Source organism: Epinephelus fuscoguttatus, linkage group LG10 (assembly GCF_011397635.1).
Source record: "Epinephelus fuscoguttatus linkage group LG10, E.fuscoguttatus.final_Chr_v1".
In the NCBI taxonomy this organism is placed as follows: domain Eukaryota; kingdom Metazoa; phylum Chordata; class Actinopteri; order Perciformes; family Serranidae; genus Epinephelus; species Epinephelus fuscoguttatus.
Window position 1 is genome coordinate 45,637,995 of NC_064761.1, and position 22,466 is coordinate 45,660,460.

The window sequence follows — 22,466 nt, forward strand, 5'->3', positions numbered from 1 at the left end:
TTTCTTGCTGCCCCAAATGAGGGGTTTTTGGATCGATGCACTAAGGATCAGCTGACGAAAATTGCAGAGGAGTATGAAGTTGATCTGAGTGATCTTAGTGACAAACGTAAGGACAGTATGAAGGCTATGCTTAAGCTGCAGTTAGTTGAGAAAGGGGTGTTGGGTGCAAAGAAAGGACTTGGTCAGGCACTAGCAACACAGTCACTTTCAGTTCCAGTGGGAAGTTTGACCTTTGAGCAGCAAAAGGAGTTGCTTTTGTTACAGTTGTCTCATGAGAAGGAGAGGCAGAAAGCTGAGACAGAAAGGTGTAGATTGGAGGTGGAAAAGCAGGTCACAATTGAACGATTGCGGCTTGAGACGGAGCAGGCAAAGATAGTGCTGCAGACTGCTAGGTTGGGTTTAGTCAGAGATGGTAAGCTTTCTGAGGATGTCTTGCACAGCGGGGAAGGTTCATCTTCGCTCCCTAGGGCTCCTGATGTTGTGAGGAATTTGCGGCTTTTGCCGAAGTTCAATGAGAAGGATCCAGATGTTTTTTTCTCTGTTTGAGCGGGTTGCACAGGCAGAGGGTTGGTCAGATTCTGACCAAATTTTGTTGTTGCAGTGTGTGTTGTCTGGGAAGGCACAGGAGGCTTATGCATCTTTAAGTAATGACAATCTTACTTATAAGTCAGTTAAGACTGCTGTACTAAAGGCGTATGAGTTAGTCCCGGAAGCCTATCGCCAGCATTTTAGGACGTGGGAAAAAAGGGCTAACCAGTCGCATATGGAGTTTGCGAGGAGTTGACTACTCATTTCAATCGTTGGTGTATGGCTTCGGATGTTGGAGATTTTGACAGCTTGTGTGATTTGATCATCTTGGAGCAGTTTAAGAACTCTCTGCCCAGTCGGGTGGCTACACATCTTACTGAGCGTAAGGTTAAGACTGCGGCTGAGGCTGCGGAACTGGCAGATGAATATGTCCTCATTCATAAAAGCCAGTCGGGTGAGCCTGTGCAGGAGCCTGTGAGGCACAAGGATGCTGGTGGTAAGTCGCCTGTTCGCTTTGGGGGTTCTTCGGGTAAGGGGGCCCGGGTACACCAGGAAAAGGAGAGAATTTGTGCCATTACTGCCATGAGCCAGGCCACTGGAAGTTAGACTGCCCAATACTTAGGGCTAGGAAGCAGCACGCAGGAAGCGGCCGTGTAAAACCCGCTGCCCTGGCTGCAAGTGTTCCTGGTCCTGTGGATGTGGTAGTGTGTCAAGGTGGGAAGACAGAATTTGCTGTGGCTGATGACCCCAGTGAGTCCTATAGGCCTTTTGTCTCTGATGGGTTTGTAACACAGGCTGGTAGTAACACTAAGGTTCCCGTTAAGATCTTGAGGGATACCGGTGCTGTTAATTCTTATATTGTGGAATCTGTTTTGCCGTTTTCAGAGAAAACTGATACTGGGGATAAGATCCTTATGCGAGGAATGGGGTTGGGGTTGGTGCCTGTCCCATTACATAAGATGACCTTAGACTGTGGCTTGGTGCAGGGTGAGGTGCCTATTGCTGTGAGACCAGCATTACCAGTTGAAGGGATTGATATCATTCTGGGTAATGATTTGGCTGGCAGTCGTGTTTGGGCGAGTGAGCCACCGCCTCCAGTGGTCACTGCTTCTCCTTTGAGTTCAGAGCAGCCTGATAAAAGTGCTGTGTGTTTTCCTGAAGTTTTTCCGGCATGTGCGATTACACGGGCGATGAGTCAGGCTGAGTCGAAGGAGGGGGAAGGGGTGGTGGAGACTGTATTGCCATGTTTGCCTGATTTCCCTTTGGCTGTGTCTCACAGTGACCTGCGGAGTGAGCAGAGAGCTGACCCATCTTTGGAAGAGCTGTTTGGGTCTGTGTTGTCAGCCAGTGAGGTGAAAAATGTTGCCAGTGGTTACTTTATTCAGGATGGTATTTTGCTGAGGAAGTGGTTGCCCCATGGTGAGGATTTTGTTGGTGACCCCATTTTTCAAGTGGTAGTTCCATCCAAGTTGCGTAACCATGTGTTGGAGCTTGCTCATGACAGGTCGGGGCACTTTGGGGTCCGGAAGACCTATGATAAGATTTTACGCCATTTTTTTTGGCCTCGATTGAAGAAAGATGTTTCTCTGCACATTAAGAACTGTGGTACTTGTCAGCTAACTGGTAAGCCGAACCAGGTCATTAAACCAGCTCCTCTGCAGCCGATTCCAGCTGTAAGTCAACCATTTGAGTACTTAATCATTGATTGTGTGGGGCCACTGCCTCCTTCGAAGTCAGGGTGCCAGTACTTGCTAACTGTCATGTGTCAAAGCACCAGGTATCCAGCAGCTTATCCTTTGCGCACAATAACTGCAAGGTCTGTGGTTAAGGCTCTGTCACAATTTATATCTGTGTTTGGCATCCCCAGGGTGATCCAGAGTGACCAGGGATCTAACTTTTCTTCCCATCTGATGGCCCAAGTGTTGAAACTGTTAGGGATCAGGCATAATCAGTCAACAGCCTATCACGCTCAGAGTCAAGGGGCTCTGGAGCGTTTCCACCAAACTCTCAAGGCTCTTTTGCGGGCTTATTGTGTTGAGCTGGTTGGGGACTGGGAGGAGGGGCTACCCTGGTTGCTTTTGGCTGCACGGGAGGTAGTGCAAGAAAGTACAGGGTTTAGCCCAAATGATTTAGTGTTTGGCCACACTGTGCGGGGTCCCCTGTCTCTGTTTAAGGATGGGTGGAAGGGGTCAGACCCACCCACCAACCTTATTGATTATGTAAATGGATTTAAGCACCGTCTGTATTCTGCAGGGGAGTTGGCAAAACAAATGTTAGCTGCTTCACAAGCTAAAATGAAGAAAAAGTATGATCGTCGGGTTGAGGTTCGTGAGTTTAGTACTGGTGATCGTGTTTTGGCTCTTTGTCCGCTGGTTAGTTCTCCCTTCCAGGCCAAGTTTTTGGTCCATATACAGTGGTTAAACGGGTCTCAGATCAGAATTATTTGATTTCAACTCCAGGCCGTAGGAAGCCTGAGAAACTGTTCCATGTAAATCTGTTGAAACCCTATTATGCTCCCTCTTCTAGTCCACCCAGTGCTGTCCAGCAGGAGTCAATGGTGGGGAGTCCTGCCTTGATAGCTGGCACGGTTGGAGAGAGTTCTGATGAGGGTGGAGGCGAGGCTGTTTTTGAGCCTGATGAGGGGTTGTTGTCGGGTCGGCTGAAAATTCAGAGACCCTCAAGAACTTAAAGGGTCAGTTCAGCCATTTGCCAGCAGCACAGGCTGTGGAGTTTGAAGACCTTATTTTTAAGTATCCTGGTCTGTTCGGTGACGCACTCTCCGCACTGATTGGGCTGAGCATGATATTGATGTGGGTGAGGCACAGCCAATCCGTCAGCATTTTTATAGAGTTTCTCCTGAGAAGCGTAAATATTTAGATGCTGAGGTGAAGTATATGGTGGATAATGACATTGCAGTGCCTTCTCTGTCAAGCTGGGCTTCTCCATGTTTGTTGGTGCCTAAAAGTGACAACACGCCCAGGTTTTGTTCAGATTTCCTAAAGGTTAACAAGGTGACTATGCCAGATTCTTTTCCGTTGCCTCGAATGGAGGATTGTGTAGACCAGGTGGGTGCTGCTAGGTATGTCAGCAAGTTTGATCTGTTGAAGGGTTACTGGCAGGTGCCCTTGTCCAAAAGAGCACAGGAAGTGGCAGCTTTCATTACTCCATCTGGGCTGTACTCCTATAAAGTGATGCCATTTGGGTTGAGAAATGCACTGGCAACTTTTCAGCGTTTGATGAACCGTGTGGTGGCAGGGCTGGCTGGTTGTGCAGTTTACTTGGATGATTTAGTTGTCTACAGTGATACCTGGTTTTCTCACATGCAGCGGGTGAGAGCTCTGTTTGACCGGTTGGCAGAGGCGAAGCTCACAATTAATCTGGCTAAGTGTGAGTTTGCTCGTGCAACTGTGACTTACTTGGGTCGAGTGGTTGGACAGGGGCGAGTGGCTCCTGTGCATGCTAAAGTATCGGCAGTTGAGCAGTTTCCGCAGCCTACCACTAAAAAAGAACTCATGAGATTTCTTGGGATGGTGGGTTATTACAGGTGTTTCTGTAAGAATTTTTCTACTGTTGTGGCACCGTTAACTGACTTGCTGAAGGCCAAGGCTCAGTTTGTGTGGTCGCCAAAGTGCCAGGAAACTTTTGGCAATGTGAAGTCTCTTTTGTGTGCAGCACCAGTGCTGGCTGCACCCCGTTTTGGCCAGCCTTTTGTCTTACAGGTGGATGCGAGCCATGTAGGAGCAGGGGCTGTGTTGATGCAGGCAGATGAGCAGGGAGTTGACAGAGCAGTCAGTTTCTTTTCTAAAAAGCCCTGCAGCATTTTGCAGTCTATGTGGGTTCTGGAATGACACCAGTGGTGGTCTATACAGATCACAATCCACTGACCTTTCTGCATACCCTGCGATGCCCCAACCCGAGGCTGATTAGGTGGTCACTGTTCCTTCAGTCTTATGATCTGGACATCCGACACATTAAAGGCCGTGATAATGTGGTGGTGGATGCATTGTCGCGAGCTCCAGTTTAATGTCACCTGTATGCTTCCCTCTTGTTATCCCCTTTCCCTTTGCATCCCTTTAAATGTGCTCCCTATAGGTTGAGTGGTTGCGGTGGGGGTGATCTGGGAATTGGCAGGCGGTGGGGGGTAAGTTGTGACAGTTAGTTTATGGTGTACTTTTTCCATAAGTTTTCTAATATGTAAACATTATTATTGTTGTTGTTGTTGGAACGGAGATCCTCCCTGCCCTGCCCTGCCCTGCCCTGCCTGCCTTGTTGTGTTCTCCCTTGCAGGTAGCAGTGGGTGTGGCTGCGGGTAATCAGGGAAGTGGCAGCACCTGAGTTCAGTGAGCTTTTAAAAGCTCTGGCTGCTCACTGCTCTTTCTCTTCTCCTTACTGAGGCAGCATCTGGTTTTGGGTTTGGTTTTATCTTAGTTTCTGCACTCTACAACATCATACACATACATTGTTTCACTCATGCCCTCACCTACACCACTGACTTTACTGATTGCAAACACCATGTTTAGTTAGGTTCTTTTTCCTATGTTTATTCTTTAGTAAATAAAAATCCTTTAATTGGCTTTCCTTGTGTATGTGTCTCCCTTTTTGTCATGGCCGTGCGGCCCGGTTCGTGACAATTAATACCTGGCAGTATACATGTGTGACAATAATCATATGTGTATAATAACAGTAGAAGTATGACTAATGACTAATGATGGCAGCAGCAGCAGGAGGCATCTGGTGGGACCACGGCAGCAGCACAACCACACACGTCACGCTGTCCAGGCACCGCTGTGATATGAGTTAATCTGAGAGACAGTGGAGCACAAAGGCTCCGGAGAAGAAGCCGAGTTAGTGACATCCAGAATGGCCGAGTTAGCAAGATGCAGTAATAGGATACCAGAGAGAGAGAGTGAGAGAGAGAAGGAGAGAAGGGGCCTGGTGTATTATAGGGGGGTCCTCCGGCAGACTAGGCCTAAGTCAGCCTAACTAAGGGCTGGTACAGGGCAAGCCTGAGCCAGCCCTAACTATAAGCTTTATCAAAGAGGAAAGTCTTAAGTCTAGTCTTAAATGTGGAGACGGTGTCTGCCTCCCGGACCGTAACAGGAAGATGATTCCACAGGAGAGGAGCCTGATAGCTGAAGGCTCTGGCTCCTGATCTACTTTTGGAGACTTTAGGGACCACGAGTAACCCTGCGTTCTCAGAGCGCAGTGTTCTGGTGGGATAATATGGCCTCAGAGCGCAGTGTTCTGGTGGGATAATATGGCACTATGAGCTCTCTAAGATATGATGGAGCTTGACCATTTAGAGCTTTATAAGTTAACAGTAGGATTTTAAATTCAATTCTGGATTTTACAGGGAGCCAGTGCAGAGAAGCTAAAACAGGAGAAATATGATCTTGTTTCTTAGTTCCTGTTAGTACACGTGCTGCTGCATTCTGAATTAGCTGGAGAGTTTTTAAGGACTTACTAGAGCTACCTGATAATAGAGAGTTACAATAATCCAGCCTTGAGGTAACAAAAGCGTGGACCAATTTTTCTGCATCTTTTCGGATCAGGATAGGCCTAATTTTCACAATATTACGCAGATGAAAAAATGCAGTCCGTGAGGTTTGTTTTAAATGAGAATTAAAAGACAAATCTTGATCAAATGTTACTCCGAGGTTTCTTACGGTAGTGCTAGAGGCCAGAGCAATGCCATCTAGAGAAACTATGTCATCAGATAAAGAGTCTCTGAGTTGTTTGGGGCCAAGAACAATAACTTCAGTTTTGTCTGAATTTAACATCAGGAAATTGGTGCTCATCCAGGTTTTTATGTCTTTAAGGCAGTTATGAAGTTTAGTTAATTGATCGCTTTCTTCTGGCTTCATCAATAAATACAACTGAGTATCATCCGCATAACAATGGAAATTTATAGAGTGATTTCTAATGATGTTACCTAACGGAAGCATATATAGAGTAAACAGGATTGGTCCGAGCACAGAACCTTGCGGAACTCCAAAACAAACTTTAGTACGTAAGGATGGTTCATTGCGAACGTCAACAAATTGAAAACGATCAGATAAATAAGATTCTCTCTGTTCTCGTGTGTTCTTGTGTATTTTCATGTGTTCGTATGTGTTCGTATGTGTTCTCATGTATTCTCGTGTGTTCTTGTGTGTTCTCGTGTTCTCATGTGTTCTTATATGTTCTTGTGTGTTCTCATGTGTTCTCGTGTGTTCTCGTGTGTTCTTGTGTGTTCTCGTGTGTTCTTGTGTATTTTCATGTGTTCGTATGTGTTCGTATGTGTTCTCATGTATTCTCGTGTGTTCTCGTGTGTTCTTGTGTGTTCTCATGTGTTCCCGTGTGTTCTTGTGTATTCTCATGTGTTCTCATGTGTTCTCGTGGTCTTGTGTGTTCTCATGTGTTCCCGTGTGTTCTTGTGTGTTCTCATGTGTTCTCATGTGTTCTCGTGGTCTTGTGTGTTCTCATGTGTTCTCGTGTGTTCTTGTGTATTCTCATGTGTTCTCATGTGTTCTCGTGGTCTTGTGTGTTCTCATGTGTTCCTGTGTGTTCTTGTGTGTTCTCATGTGTTCTTATATGTTCTTGTGTGTTCTCATGTGTTCTCGTGTGTTCTTGTGTATTCTCATGTGTTCTCATGTGTTCTCGTGGTCTTGTGTGTTCTCATGTGTTCTCGTGTGTTCTTGTGTATTCTCATGTGTTCTCATGTGTTCTCGTGGTCTTGTGTGTTCTCATGTGTTCCCGTGTGTTCTTGTGTGTTCTCGTGTTCTCATGTGTTCTTATATGTTCTTGTGTGTTCTCATGTGTTCTCGTGTGTTCTCGTGTGTTCTTGTGTGTTCTCGTGTGTTCTTGCGTGTTCTCACGTGTCCTCGTGTGATCTCTTACTTGAGAGTGGCGACCCCCTCAGGTGTGGTTGGTTCGTTGAAGCGTCTCATGTACTCGTGCATCTCTGGGAAACTCTTCTTCATGTAATCCTCGGCACTGCTCTCCCTCACCGTCCCAAAACGAAAACCCTGCGACGGGTGATGCAGCTGAAACACAGACGAAGAGGAGGAAGAGGGAAAGGAGGATGAGGAGGAAGAGGAAGAGGGAAAGGAGGATGAGGAGGAAGAGGAAGAGACAGAGTTTAACAGAGGTGACGGGCAGACTTCACAGTGGACCACACAAACATGAAAACTCTGTCTGTGCAGGTCGGTTCCTTCAGGCTGGGCGTGGTCATGGTGACGTGGTTTATTGAAGAATCTCAATGACAAGGAATCGATCTATTGTAGACACAGCTCACAATGAGACATTCTTATACCTAACTTTCCATGTATGTGTGTGTGTGTGTGTGTGTGTGTGTGTGTGTGTTTTCACTGTGAGGCTTCTGTGACACGTTCAGGAACATGTTGGTTCTCCAAGACATATGACTGGTCACCTGAGGACATCCCCGTCATACATCATGTCCTCAGATTTAGTTTGATCATCAGGTCTGTGCTGATTGGCTCTCTCCTGAATAACTTGGTGCTCGTCTGTGGTGATGTCATCGCTGACATCACTCTGATCTGCTCAGGCTGAAAACAGCAGCACGTGATTAAAGTGACTGAAAGAAATAATGTGTTACGTGTGGATATGAACATATAAACACACACACACACACACACACACACACACACACACACACACGTATATATTCATACATTAGTATGAATATATACATATATATATATATATATATATATATATATATATATATATATACATATGAAGTAGTACATTAGTATTAGTAGTAGTTGGCTGTGAGGCTGCATAAAAAATATAAAGCTAATCACACAGATGGACCCCCCCCCCCCCCCCCCGTTACGCTTCAATCAGCTGCTGAATTAAAAGTGTAATTAGGACGAGGCAGGTGATCCAAAGAACTAATTTAATCTGTAATTATTTCATGTCAGGAAGCAGAAAGCACAAAATAACGAGTCACACACACACACACACACACACACACACGCACACACACTTTGGTTGCCATCGTTGTGACTCTGAATAATGAATTATTGGATGGTCCTGGAGCTTTGACACGTTGACCGTATCGCTCTGCTCATTTCCTGTCAGCTCTCAGACTCTTTCAGCAGACAGGAAACACTGCAGCGGCTTTAACGCTCGCCTGAGTCCATGCTGCACTGATCAGTTTAAGTTTAACAATGCATCAAATGTCTGAGGCGCTGATGAACGCAACATCTCCACAACAACAGGAAACAAAGGAACTCCTTCAGTCAGTGTCGGGATGAACTTCCTGTGATAATGTGGGACATGGTGGACTCTCAGGTTCTGCTGGAACAGGATCTGTGGGTCAGGGTCTAGGGTCAGAGTCAGGGTTCTGTTTAGTTCCTTAACAAACCACAGGTGTTGTAGTGGCGTTCCTTCTTGTCACAATCCCTGTCTCTCAGTCCTCTCCTGCCACTCTGCTGCAGTGTTTTTCCACTCCTCCTCCCTCTGCTTCACTCTACCTGCCAGCCACGCCCACCTCATCAGCCCAACTCTGCTCACCTGTCTACACAGCTGCAGCTCATCTACCAGCCCTGCATATAAGCCTCTCCAGCACCTTCACTCACTGCCAGATTGTTCTTTAGCATTATGCGAGACTCTCCAGCGTTCTTCTCCTGCCTGATCTCCCGGTGCCAACTCTGCCTGTCCCCGACCTGCTCTCCTCGTCTGCCTCCCGGTAAACTCACCTGCCTTCTGTCCCCGACCTCGTGCTTTGCTTCAGCGTCTCTGGTTTCTGCCTGCTCGTCTGGTCTCGACTCCTCCGCCCGGCCTCGTCTACCCTCCTGCCTGCTCCTCAACGGTGCTTCTGCCTTCGCTGACGGCTCTTCTGGCTACGGAGCGTCTGCCTCGCCACCTTTGGCTGCCGTAAGCTTCATCTCTTCCCCTCTCTCCAAAAGAGTTTTGAACTGTGTGGAACCGGGGGCTCTGGAGCTTCCCTTCGGTTCCGTGGCTGATCACGGCCGCTTCTCTTTCCCTCATCTGAGCCTCAGAGACTGTGAGGGCAACTTGCCCGAAGAACGAACTTTATTCTGTGTTTATTCTGCCTGCTGCATTCCGTGTTTGCTGTGGTGCTAATAAAAGTCATTACCAACTGTTCCTGCGAGCCTGGTACTGCATTTGGGTCCACAAACACACTCGTTTCACTTCTGGACATCAAAAAAGCCACTTCACGAGCTGTAGGCACAGTAACTTCAATCTGATGTGAACGACAGGAGATGTTATCCAGTTTAAAAATGTTCAATGAAAAAATAAAGTTCAAATTACAGTCTGTCACACGGTAGAAAAACTATATGCTCCCGTGCCTGCTGCAGCTCTGTCTTCACTCTACAGCGCACATGACTCCCTAAATTAAAGGTGCCATAGGCAAGTTTGGTGGAAGGGAGCATATGTATTACACAATCAACATGAGTTTGTTTTTAACCTTTTCACATTATTGATCTCTTATATATGTTACATTACATAAAATTATGAATTATGCATAATATTTAAATTAACTTAAATTCTCACATTGTGGCTGTTACAGGTGTGTTCTGGGTGAAACATCTCCTGTCCCCTTCAAACACCAGCTGAGGCTGCGGCTGGCGCTCTGCTGTTGATATGGTGGATTCAGGAAGCCAGAGCAGCGAGAGGAGTAACGCAGTCAGAGCAGTGGTGTCACCACACTGATGTCATCACACTGATGTCACCACAGGAAATAAACTGGACTAACAGAACTGAACAGAGCTGCAGTTATTGATCGTTTTTGTAATTGAGTATTCTGCTGATTAATGGAGTGATTTGCTTTCATTTAATGACTTCAGCTTTATTTAAGGTTAATAACAATATATAAGAGACGAAATAATAAAAGTCTGAAATGAGCAACAAATTTTTCCATTATTGAAACTTTCACATTGTTAATGCTTTCATTCTAAAAACATGTATCTGCAGTTTGAACCAGCTGTGATGGATCATATGATGCGGCTGTAAACTCAGCTGTGTGCTTGGTGGAACTTCAACAGTATGACCTCAGAATATAATTAATTTTTTTCAACTGATATTTATCACACCTGCAGTTACACCCGCTGTTACACCTGCTGTCACACCTGCTGTTACAACTGCTGTTACACCTGCTGTTACAACTGCTGTTACAACTGCTGTCACACATGCAGTTACACCTGCTGTCACACATGCAGTTACAGCCGCTGTTACACCTGCTGTCACACCTGCTGTTACAACTGCTGTTACACCTGCTGTTACACCTGCTGTTACAACTGCTGTTACAACTGCTGTCACACCCGCTGTCACACCCGCTGTCACACCTGCTGTTACACCTGCTGTCACACCTGCTGTTACAACTGCTGTCACACATGCAGTTACACCTGCTGTCACACATGCAGTTACACCCGCTGTTACACCTGCTGTCACACCCGCTGTCACACCTGCTGTCACACCTGCTGTTACAACTGCTGTTACAACTGCTGTTACACCTGCTGTCACACCCGCTGTCACACCTGCTGTTACACCTGCTGTTACACCTGCTGTTACAACTGCTGTCACACATGCAGTTACACCCGCTGTTACACCTGCTGTTACACCTGTTGTTACACCTGCTGTTACACCTGTTGTTACACCTGCTGTTACACCTGCTGTCACACCTGCTGTTACACCTGCTGTTACACCTGCTGTTACAACTGCTGCCACACATGCAGTTACACCTGCTGTTACACCTGCAGTTACACCTGCTGTTACACCTGCTGTCTCACCTGCTGTCTCACCTGCTGTCACACCTGCTGTCACACCTGCTGTTACACCTGCTGACTACAGTCTACATTTATATACTTGCTGTAGTCCATCTGTGCATTTAGGCTCCATTTTCTACTCTGTGTGTGTGTGTGTGTGTGTGTGTGTGTGTGTGTGTGACTAACATAACACCATGAATGAAGCTCAGGCTTTAACAAAGTGACAATAGCATTGTATTTTCCATGTGTTGCTGTTTTCTTACACACAAGATCCATCACTCTGTCACTGGGCCAACGGGCCCCCCACGAACCCCGCCCCCCCAAGCAACTGCAGCATCCGGCCCCCGCAACGGTCCTGACCTGGGTCACACCGCCCGCAGCAGACCGACCCCCAGCAGAAGGACGAGGCATGCCACCAGGATGCATGGACGACGAGCCCCACCCAGCCCCCCGGCGCGCAGGAGCACAGGCCAACCCGCAACCCCGCAAGTCTCCCTCCAGACCGTCCCAGACCCAAAGCTGGACTCCCAGCCCGTCCGACCCGCCCCCCACCGCCGGCCGCACACCAATGGGCAGGCCCACCCTGTGCGGCAGCAGAACACCCCCCTGCGGGCAGCACCCAGTCCCCACACCAGGCTCCCAGCCCGAGGCGCGGAGAGAGGAGCAGGGAGGGACGGGGAGAGGGGGGAGGGAGGGGGAAGGGCAGGAGAGGAGCGAGGGGGGGAGGGAGGGAGGGAGGGAGGAGCCCACCCACCCCGCACCACCAGGGGCGGAAACAGCCCCCCGGGGGGACCGGCCATGCCGCCCCAGGCCCAGGGAGCACGATGAGACCCCGCCCCCCCCCCAGGCACACAGGGCGAGCAGTCCGGACGCACCCGCCCTCAGGGGAAACCGCCCGGCCCCACGATCCCCCACAGATCCAGGGAGCAGGCATGGATTCAAGGGAGAGAGGGTGCACCTAACACATGCTTAAGGCCTTGAGTTCTGATGAACCGCTGTGGTATATTGTGGTGAGAGAGATAGAGGGATTAGGGGTTACATCATTAACAGAAACACATTACATATTACACAACAGTCTTTCTTGAGTTGTAATATTTATACATGTATGTACATTTGGCATATGCTCACAGGCTGAGTGGCAGTATACAGACACATTTAGTGAGTGAATAAATGGTGACCATTTTTCTGTAAAGTATGTTAATTGGTTTCTGTGGCCAGCAGATATTTTCTCCAGTGAAACATGTTCTGCATGTAGATTCAGCCAATGGTTGATGTTGAGGGTCTGTTTATTTTTCCAGTTGACGAGGATTGTTTTCTTGGCGATAGCGAGAGCTACAAGAAGAGAATTGCAGTGGCTGTTTGGGAGGTCAATTGTCATCAGGTCACCAATTAAGCACAGGTTGGGAGATAATGGGATCCTGCAGTACAAAATGGAGGAGAGTTTTTGAGTGACTGTTGACCAGAAGTGCTGGACGGGTGAACATAACCAGAGTGCATGAAAGTAGGTGTCTGCAGTGTTCTGAGTACACTGAGTACACTGAGTGCATGTGTCAGATTGACTGAAGCCCATTCTATTCATCTTTTGTTGGGTGATGTGTGTTCTGTGGAGTACTTTAAATTGGATAAGTTGTATATTAGTGTTTCTTGTCATCTTAAGTGTATTTTTGCATATCTGAGGCCAGAAGTCAGGGTCCCAGCTCCTTTTCCCATTTTGAAATTGGTAAATGTATAGAACTGGTCTCTGACTGTAATTTATAAGTCTTAGAAAGGTTCTTTTTATTTCTCGGAGAAAGCTTTGTAATATGTTTGGCAAATTCTGGTGGCTGCAAAGTATCCTGAGGCGTTATGAATCTCAGCTAACAATCACTAATAATGGTTAAATGCATTAGATGTGTCGTAAGCCTAAGCTCGTTGTGTCGGGTCCTCTCAGTGAACTCAATGCAGACACTGGATGTTTTCTGCTGAGATGCTGGAGCATTGAGGAAGTGCTGTTGTGACATGCTAACAGCATTAAACACTGAACTGTTTCATTTCAACTTGTAATGATCCCACACTCCACACTGTCTGCACTTTTCTTTGATGTGTCTCCTCTTTTTGTCTTTTGCTGATTTCTCGTCCGTCTTCCTCCTTCAATTCCACACTTCACATCCACGTTTTGGCTGCACAGGCTATCAACAGCCAAAGTAACATCAGGGCATTGTGCAACAGAAAGAACCATCCCTGTGAAACACAGCGCGCTGTATAGTTGGAGTTAACGAAGCCTTGAGGCTTTTTAGGGATCAAATTATTGGAGTTACTTGAGGAATCGTTTCGGCCCAAAACTCAACTTTTAGCTTCTGAAATAATCAGTGAGGTGATGTTACTGTAAATGTTCCCAGAGTCTCCGCAGCTCTGCTCTGATCTCTGCTATGTTCACATTTTACAGTGCCATAACTCACCCAGTGGAACACTGGACACTGTGAACCTGCCTACACAGGAGCATCTTACTGTCTGAATAATGAGTCCTTTAACTGTGAGGAAAACACTGCAGCGTTCTGACTGTGGACCAGGATTTAGATGGTGACAGTGTTAATTCTGACTGATATATTAGATTCAGTCTGATCTGAGTCTTCATACTAAAAAGTTTATTCGTTTTAGTTGACTTTTAGTCCTGAAGTTTTCTCTACGTTTTTTTTCTTTAAACTAACTCATGGATCATGAATCAGAATCAAGGCGACAGGTTGTATAAGATAATGTGTGTGTCATGTCTCCAGCAGTGTGTGACAGGTTTAAGGGCTGATTTACGAGCACACACTTACTGATCATCATCTGAAAAGCTCAACATCTCTCTATTTATGCTCTCAACAAATAACTAATGTGAGCCAACTAGGATTTGTCCCCAGGTTCATTGTAAACTCTGACTTATCTATGTGACTGTTAAGAAGCAGAAACATAACTTGATTCTTCATGTGCAACATGTTAGTCTGGAGGTTTAAACTGGTGTCCTCTCACAGAGTTGGTGATTCAAACTAAACTTTCATCTCTGTCAGAGAAAACTGATCTGAGTTCAGACTGTTTACTTACAGCACAGCTACACTCACAGATAACTGAGCCTCCTACCTGCCTGTCAAACACCATCAACCCACAAACCTTCTCCAGTCCGGACTGAGTGGAGTCCTGCGGGGTGAAGCTATGAAGGCTGCGAGCGGAGCTAGCTGCTAACAGCCACCGCTGCAACTAACAAACTCCACAAATCCATTCAGCAGCTCCACCATCCACAGTCAGACACACACGGCTGATTATTTACTGCTGAGTTACAGCCCACAGCTCGCACCAACCCAAACATCCTGGTGCAGACTATTTACTGGAGTTTACCAGCCTGTCGCTCATCAGGCATCTGAAGATCATTACAAGCCGTCAGTGTCCGACAGTCCACCACCAACATTTACATCACGTCTCGTCAACAGAAATCAAACACAGATTTCACGTTAGTTTTTACTATCAAGAGCTATTTTTAGCTCGTCATCATGTCGTTTTCGTCGCAGAAAAAAGGTCATGTTCATCAGCAAAATAACACTGGCTGATTAATGGCTTTCTGCTGCCTCAAAACATCAACACGGCGACAATGCACCTGACCACGACTCATTATAAGAGCTGCAGGTACACGGCCACACCACTTGTCCTCTAAAATATCATTCCATAATATTTTACATTTCAGGTCTCAAACTTCTGCCCTGTTTTTATCAGGTCAGAGACAGAAACACCAGCAGAGACCTGATCAATTGACCGATCAAAGTTTTCTGATCAAAGATCAATAAAAAAAAATATAAGTAACCTTCCAGGACCCAAAGGCCAAGAAACTCTGACTGCTACAGGAAACCCTGCAGAGAAGCTATTGGCTGCTGTTTGACGTCACACTCACAGGTGTAACATCAGCAGGTTCCAAAGATCAGCCAATAGCAGCAGGATGGTTCAGTACCTGGACTGACCTGAGGATGTCAAGCTTGGAACCAACAGAACACAGTTTTGGTACTCTGAAGGTCTTTGTCATCTCACCTTGGCGTCGTGGATCCCTGACACCTCCTCGAAGGTCTTTTCTCCCACCATGACGGCAGCCAGGTTGGCGGTGTAGCTGGACAGCACCAGCAGGCAGAAGATGGCCCACAGGTTCATCAGGAACCGACCCGTCCAACACTTCGGAGTCTTGGAGGACACAGTGCGTCCAAACAGGATGGCATAGCACAGGTTGAGAGCCGATGAGTAAGAGAACACCCTCATCCTGTTGCGTCCATGAGGTGTCATACCATATGGACTCTTCCACTCGTACAGGGTGAGGAAGAGCGCCGTGATGTGCAGTGCCAGGAAGATGCCCACCCACATGGACCAGTGCAGGGGCCACATGAAGGCTCCGATGGGGGCTGCAGTATCTTTGCTGCGCACCAGGATGCCCAGGCTGGTGGAGAAGAAGGGTGAGGTGAAGTCGATCACACGGCTCCGGGCCGAGTTAATGCTGAAGGAGGTGACGGCCATGTCTGCTAGTCCATTAAGAAGATCCCCCACCAGACCGGTCCAGCGCTCCCCCTTCCATGCTCCGTACTTTCCATCCCCAACAATGTAAAGGTCGAACTCAAAGCCCAGGTCCTCCGCCAGCTTCTCCAGTAGGTCAATGCAGTATCCATAGCAACACTTGCTGTACTCTGCAGGCAGGAAGCTGCTGTTTCCCCCTGCCACCTCCCTGAAGACCCTCTCCAGAGTGTCCGAGCTGTTGGTGCCAGCGTCCAGGCAGTACTGGCCTGCTGGGCAGCTGCCCTCATCGTCCACGTCCCGCGTGAACACAAAGGGATGTTCCACCAGAGTCACCACCCGGACCCGACTCCCGACCACCGGCATCCCCGGTCTCCAGCGGCCCCTAGTTCTCCCGCCCGCCCCTTCTGTCCTGTGACGAGGTTTGGGTCCCTGCCAGACTCCCTGATCCTCCACTTGCAGCTGGCCTCCCTCCCAGCTGCCCACTGTCACCCAGGTGGGCTGACCCAGCGCGTCGCGTCTAAGGCTCCAGACATGGAAACGCTGCGAGGTGAGGACGTGAGAACGGTTCTGCTGGACTCGGACCGGACCCGTCAGACCAGAGAAAGATGTGTTGGACAGGAACCTGCAGGACAGAAAAAAAACAGTAGGTAAAACACAGACCAGATGGGGGTGGGGCCTCTTAAACATTGTGTCAGTTCATTGGTCGATCATGGCGACAACTCAGTCATGTGACAGCGGACAGAACCAGGTATCAGAGCCATCCTCTGAACCAGGGTCAGGTGAATTTCTGATGCAACTTTGTTCTTGTGAGAACACTGTAATGTCCTCGGGTTTTAGGAAGTTTCTTTTTTTCAACCAATCAATCAATCAATCAATCAATTTTATTTATAAAGCCCAATATCACAAATCACAATTTGCCTCACAGGGCTTTACAGCATACGACATCCCTCTGTCCTTATGACCCTCACAGCTGATCAGGAAAAACTCTTTTTGTAATCCTCTTTATATTGACTTATAAAACTATATAAACAAACAAAATCCACAACCAGATATTTGTCCTTTTTCGTCCATTTGAGTTCATCCAACCTGACCACGTATGTCAGTTTAAACTAGTGCTAGTGTAGTCCAATGAAGATGAGTTTACATATCACCTTGGGTTCGTCCTTCACCTTCTCAAAATGATCCCACACTTTGGATTTCCTGCCCGACATGTTATTAACTAGCCTGTGGAATAACCGCAGGTACCAGCCCTGGAAATTAACCTGACTTCTGTCTGACTGCTGAGCGTGGACACTTCCTGTGTCTGTCCTTTCAAAGTAAAGTCACACATGCTCCAGTCATATAGGTTTGGATTTATTTTGAAAAATAAGGGTGATTTTGGTTTAAAACAGTTTCAAGGATCTCTGTGTCAGATGGGTTCTCCTGTTCTCTGTGTCAGATGAGGTCTCCTGTTCTCTGTCAGATGGGTTCTCCTGTTCTCTGTGTCAGATGAGTTCTCCTGTTCTCTGTCAGATGGGTTCTCCTGTTCTCTGTGTCAGATGAGTTCTCCTGTTCTCTGTGTCAGATGAGTTCTCCTGTTCTCTGTCAGATGGGTTCTCCTGTTCTCTGTGTCAGATGAGTTCTCCTGTTCTCTGTGTCAGATGAGTTCTCCTGTTCTCTGTCAGATGGGTTCTCCTGTTCTCTGTGTCAGATGAGTTCTCCTGTTCTCTGTGTCAGATGGGTTCTCCTGTTCTCTGTGTCAGATGAGTTCTCCTGTTCTCTGTGTCAGATGAGTTCTCCTGTTCTCTGTCAGATGAGTTCTCCTGTTCTCTGTGTCAGATGAGTTCTCCTGTTCTCTGTGTCAGATGAGTTCTCCTGTTCTCTCTGTCAGATGAGTTCTCCTGTTCTCTCTGTCAGATGAGTTCTCCTGTTCTCTGTGTCAGATGAGTTCTCCTGTTCTCTGTCAGATGGGTTCTCCTCTTCTCTGTGTCAGATGGGGTCTCCTGTTCTCTGTCAGATGGGTTCTCCTGATCTCTGTGTCAGATGGGTTCTCCTGTTCTCTGTGTCAGATGGGGTCTCCTGTTCTCTCTGTCAGATGAGTTCTCCTGTTCTCGGTCAGATGAGTTCTCCTATTCTCTGTGTCAGATGGGTTCTCCTGTTCTCTGCCAGATGAGTTCTCCTGTTCTCTGTGTCAGATAGGTTCTCCTGTTCTCTCTGTCAGATGAGTTCTCCTGTTCTCTGTGTCGATGAGTTCTCCTGTTCTCTCTGTCAGATGAGTTCTCCTGTTCTCTGTGTCAGATGAGTTCTCCTGTTCTCTGTGTCAGATAGGTTCTCCTGTTCTCTGTGTCAGATGAGTTCTCCTGTTCTCTGTGTCAGATAGGTTCTCCTGTTCTCTGTGTCAGATGAGTTCTCCTGTTCTCTCTGTCAGATGAGTTCTCCTGTTCTCTGTGTCGGATGAGTTCTCCTGTTCTCTGTGTCAGATTGAGTCTCCTGTTCTCTGTGTCAGATGAGTTCTCCTGTTCTCTCTGTCAGATGGGTTCTCCTCTTCTCTGTGTCAGATGAGTTCTCCTGTTTTCTGTGTCAGATGAGTTCTCCTGTTCTCTGTCAGATGAGTTCTCCTGTTCTCTCTGTCAGATGAGTTCTCCTGGTCTCTGTCAGATGAGTTTTCCTGTTCTCTCTGTCAGATGGGTTCTCCTGTTCTCTGTGTCAGATGGGGTCTCCTGTTCTCTCTGTCAGATGAGTTCTCCTTTTCTCTGTCAGATGGGTTCTCCTGTTCTCTGTGTCAGATGGGGTCTCCTGGTCTCTGTCAGATGGGTTCTCCTGTTCTCTGTGTCAGATGAGTTCTCCTGTTCTCTGTCAGATGGGTTCTCCTGTTCTCTGTGTCAGATGAGTTCTCCTGTTCTCTGTCAGATGGGTTCTCCTGTTCTCTGTGTCAGATGAGTTCTCCTGTTCTCTGTGTCAGATGAGTTCTCCTGTTCTCTGTCAGATGAGTTCTCCTGTTCTCTGTGTCAGATAGGTTCTCCTGTTCTCTGTGTCAGATGAGTTCTCCTGTTCTCTCTGTCAGATGAGTTCTCCTGTTCTCTGTTAGATGAGTTCTCCTGTTCTCTGTGTCAGATGAGTTCTTTTGTTCTCTGTCAGATGGGTTCTCCTCTTCTCTGTGTCAGATGGGGTCTCCTGGTCTCTGTCAGATGGGTTCTCCTGATCTCTGTGTCAGATGGGTTCTCCTGTTCTCTGTGTCAGATGGGGTCTCCTGTTCTCTCTGTCAGATGAGTTCTCCTGTTCTCGGTCAGATGAGTTCTCCTATTCTCTGTGTCAGATGGGTTCTCCTGTTCTCTGCCAGATGAGTTCTCCTGTTCTCTGTGTCAGATAGGTTCTCCTGTTCTCTCTGTCAGATGAGTTCTCCTGTTCTCTGTGTCGATGAGTTCTCCTGTTCTCTCTGTCAGATGAGTTCTCCTGTTCTCTGTGTCAGATGAGTTCTCCTGTTCTCTGTGTCAGATAGGTTCTCCTGTTCTCTGTGTCAGATGAGTTCTCCTGTTCTCTGTGTCAGATGAGTTCTCCTGTTCTCTGTGTCAGATGAGTTCTCCTGTTCTCTCTGTCAGATGAGTTCTCCTGTTCTCTGTGTCGGATGAGTTCTCCTGTTCTCTGTGTCAGATTGAGTCTCCTGTTCTCTGTGTCAGATGAGTTCTCCTGTTCTCTCTGTCAGATGGGTTCTCCTCTTCTCTGTCAGATGAGTTCTCCTGTTCTCTCTGTCAGATGAGTTCTCCTGGTCTCTGTCAGATGAGTTTTCCTGTTCTCTCTGTGAGATGGGTTCTCCTGTTCTCTGTGTCAGATGGGGTCTCCTGTTCTCTCTGTCAGATGAGTTCTCCTTTTCTCTGTCAGATGGGTTCTCCTGTTCTCTGTGTCAGATGGGGTCTCCTGGTCTCTGTCAGATGGGTTCTCCTGTTCTCTGTGTCAGATGAGTTCTCCTGTTCTCTGTGTCAGATGATTTCTCCTGTTCTCTGTCAGATGAGTTCTCCTGTTCTCTGTGTCAGATGAGTTCTCCTGTTCTCTATGTCAGATGAGTTCTCCTGTTCTCTGTCAGATGAGTTCTCCTGTTCTCTGTGTCAGATGGGTTCTCCTGTTCTCTGTGTCAGATAGGTTCTCCTGTTCTCTGTGTCAGATGAGTTCTCCTGTTCTGTCTGTCAGATGAGTTCTCCTGTTCTCTGTTAGATGAATTCTCCTGTTCTCTGTGTCAGATGAGTTCTCCTGTTCTCTGTGTCAGATGGGTTCTCCTGTTCTCTCTGTCAGATGGGGTCTCCTGTTCTCTCTGTCAGATGAGTTCTCCTGTTCTGTCTGTCAGATGGGTTCTCCTGTTCTCTGTCAGATGAGTTCTCCTGGTCTCTGTCAGATGAGTTTTCCTGTTCTCTCTGTGAGATGGGTTCTCCTGTTCTCTGTGTCAGATGGGGTCTCCTGTTCTCTGTGTCAGATGGGGTCTCCTGGTCTCTGTCAGATGGGTTCTCCTGTTCTCTGTGTCAGATGAGTTCTCCTGTTCTCTGTGTCAGATGATTTCTCCTGTTCTCTGTCAGATGAGTTCTCCTGTTCTCTGTGTCAGATGAGTTCTCCTGTTCTCTCTGTCAGATGAGTTCTCCTGTTCTCTGTTAGATGAGTTCTCCTGTTCTCTGTGTCAGATGAGTTCTCCTGTTCTCTGTGTCAGATGGGTTCTCCTGTTCTCTCTGTCAGATGGGGTCTCCTGTTCTCTCTGTCAGATGGGTTCTCCTGTTCTCTCTGTCAGATGGGGTCTCCTGTTCTCTCTGTCAGATGGGGTCTCCTGTTCTCTCTGTCAGATGAGTTCTCCTGTTCTGTCTGTCAGATGGGTTCTCCTGTTCTCTGTCAGATGAGTTCTCCTGTTCTCTGTGTCGGATGAGTTCTCCTGTTCTCTGTGTCGGATGACTTCTCCTGTTCTGTCTGTCAGATGAGTTCTCCTGTTCTCTGTGTCAGATGAATTCTCCTGTTCTGTCTGTCAGATGAGTTCTCCTGTTCTGTCTGTCACATGAGTTCTCCTGTTCTCTGTTTCAGATGAGTTCTCCTGTTCTCGGTGACAGATGAGTTCTCCTGTTCTCTGTGTCAGATGAGTTCTCCTGTTCTCTGTCAGATGGGCGGAAACTGGAGGGAATGTTGAGAAAGTGGATGAATCTGTGGCCCTTTATTGAAGATCACTGAATGAATTTAAGCAGGTTCATGAATTAGTTTTTGTCTGAGGAAATAAAGGAAAAAGAGAGAATTGATTGGAATGAACCAAAATGTCCACATTTGAGAATTTCCTGAAGGATGTTGGAAAATGGAAAACTTCTCAAACAGATACTCAGTCACTCATTGAACCCACGGACAGTAGTCGGGTTTCCATCCACCTATTTTTATTCACATTTTCAACAATTGCAAAAAAAAAACTTGAACGGAAACGCCAGAAATTCAAAAAAAGGGCCGAAATATCGCAAATAATTTTTTACGCTTGGAGGAGGTGGAAAAGTCAGTGTATCAATATTAGGAAAATGCGACTTTTGGCAATGGAAACAGATTTAGCAAATAAACAATGACGTAGGCTCCTGAATCCTACTTCTACTTCACACACACACCTGTGTGAACTTAGAGAGAGGTAATCACTCCAGTGTCAGGTGAGTGTATTTCACAACTTATCTGAATAAACTGGAGGTGTTGAATACCGCTGCATCATGTGCACTGCCTGGTGTACCAACACAGACATCACGGCATTATGTAGGCTACGCTGACAACGCTGATATGAGTGTGATGAGAGCTCTCGCAGTAGCCAAGAGGTTCCCAAGGAATCTCTCCATCTCGTCGTAGTCATGGATGTGCCGGTAATTGTTTACATAAGTTGTGGACATGAGACGCTCTCAATGATGTCATCTCACGGCGCCCTCTTCTTCTACGGGTGTTCATTTGCATTTTTATTTTTCATGAGAAGCGCCACATTCTGCTCGACCTGGTGACTCCCAATACTCGCAAAACAATAATGAATGGAAACGTGCATAAATTCGCATTTTCTTTTGCACATTTTCACAAAATTCGCTTAAAATTTGCAATACATTTGGATGGAAACCCAGCTAGTGTCTCCAATGTTTCTAAGAATTCACGAGTCTCAAGGGTTCAAAATCAGGATCAACCACTTCTGCTGCCTCAGCCCGTCTTAAAATTGCCACAGTAAAGGCTGCACTGCTAGCCCGGGCAGCAGCTTTAAAAAGGAAACATGCACTGGAAATGGAGAAGGCTCAACTAAACACCAGACTGGAACAAATGGAGTTGGAAATAAGTCTGGCTGAATCAGATGCAAAATTAAAGGTGCTGGAGAACTTTGAATCTCAAAATGAACAACACTTACCAACATCTGAAGCACAAGAGCAGCATGAGGATGGCATGAATGAATATTTTGAAACTTACCAGGAAAAAGCAGATGTGACAGTGATTCCAGAAGCATCTGCTGTTGAATTTACTGAGCTTGGAGCGATTCCCAAAACCCCCCTCCAAAGATATCTGAACCAACAACCAAAACCACTAGCAAGCTCTCCACAACAAAATAAGAAAACAACAGCAACAGGTGGTGGGATTAACATGACAAACAATGGTGACAATTCCCTGACTGTAATGCAGAGACAAAATGACATTGCTGATTTATTGGCTTTGCAGCACAAGTATCACTGCCTGCACGCGAAATCCCAGTTT

General features: G+C 47.0%; 1 protein-coding gene across 1 annotated transcript in view; it reads right to left on the minus strand.

Annotated features, from left to right (window-relative positions):
- The window catches only part of grin3bb (glutamate receptor, ionotropic, N-methyl-D-aspartate 3Bb), a 130,413-nt gene that overhangs the window by 23,379 nt on the left and 84,568 nt on the right, over positions 1-22,466 (minus strand). Inside the window, exons 3-4 of the mRNA XM_049587861.1 lie at positions 15,300-16,392; positions 7,408-7,553 (exon numbers count right to left, since the gene is read on the minus strand). Coding sequence (XP_049443818.1) covers positions 7,408-7,553; positions 15,300-16,392 — 1,239 coding nt within the window. The remainder of the gene's footprint in view (positions 1-7,407; positions 7,554-15,299; positions 16,393-22,466) is intronic.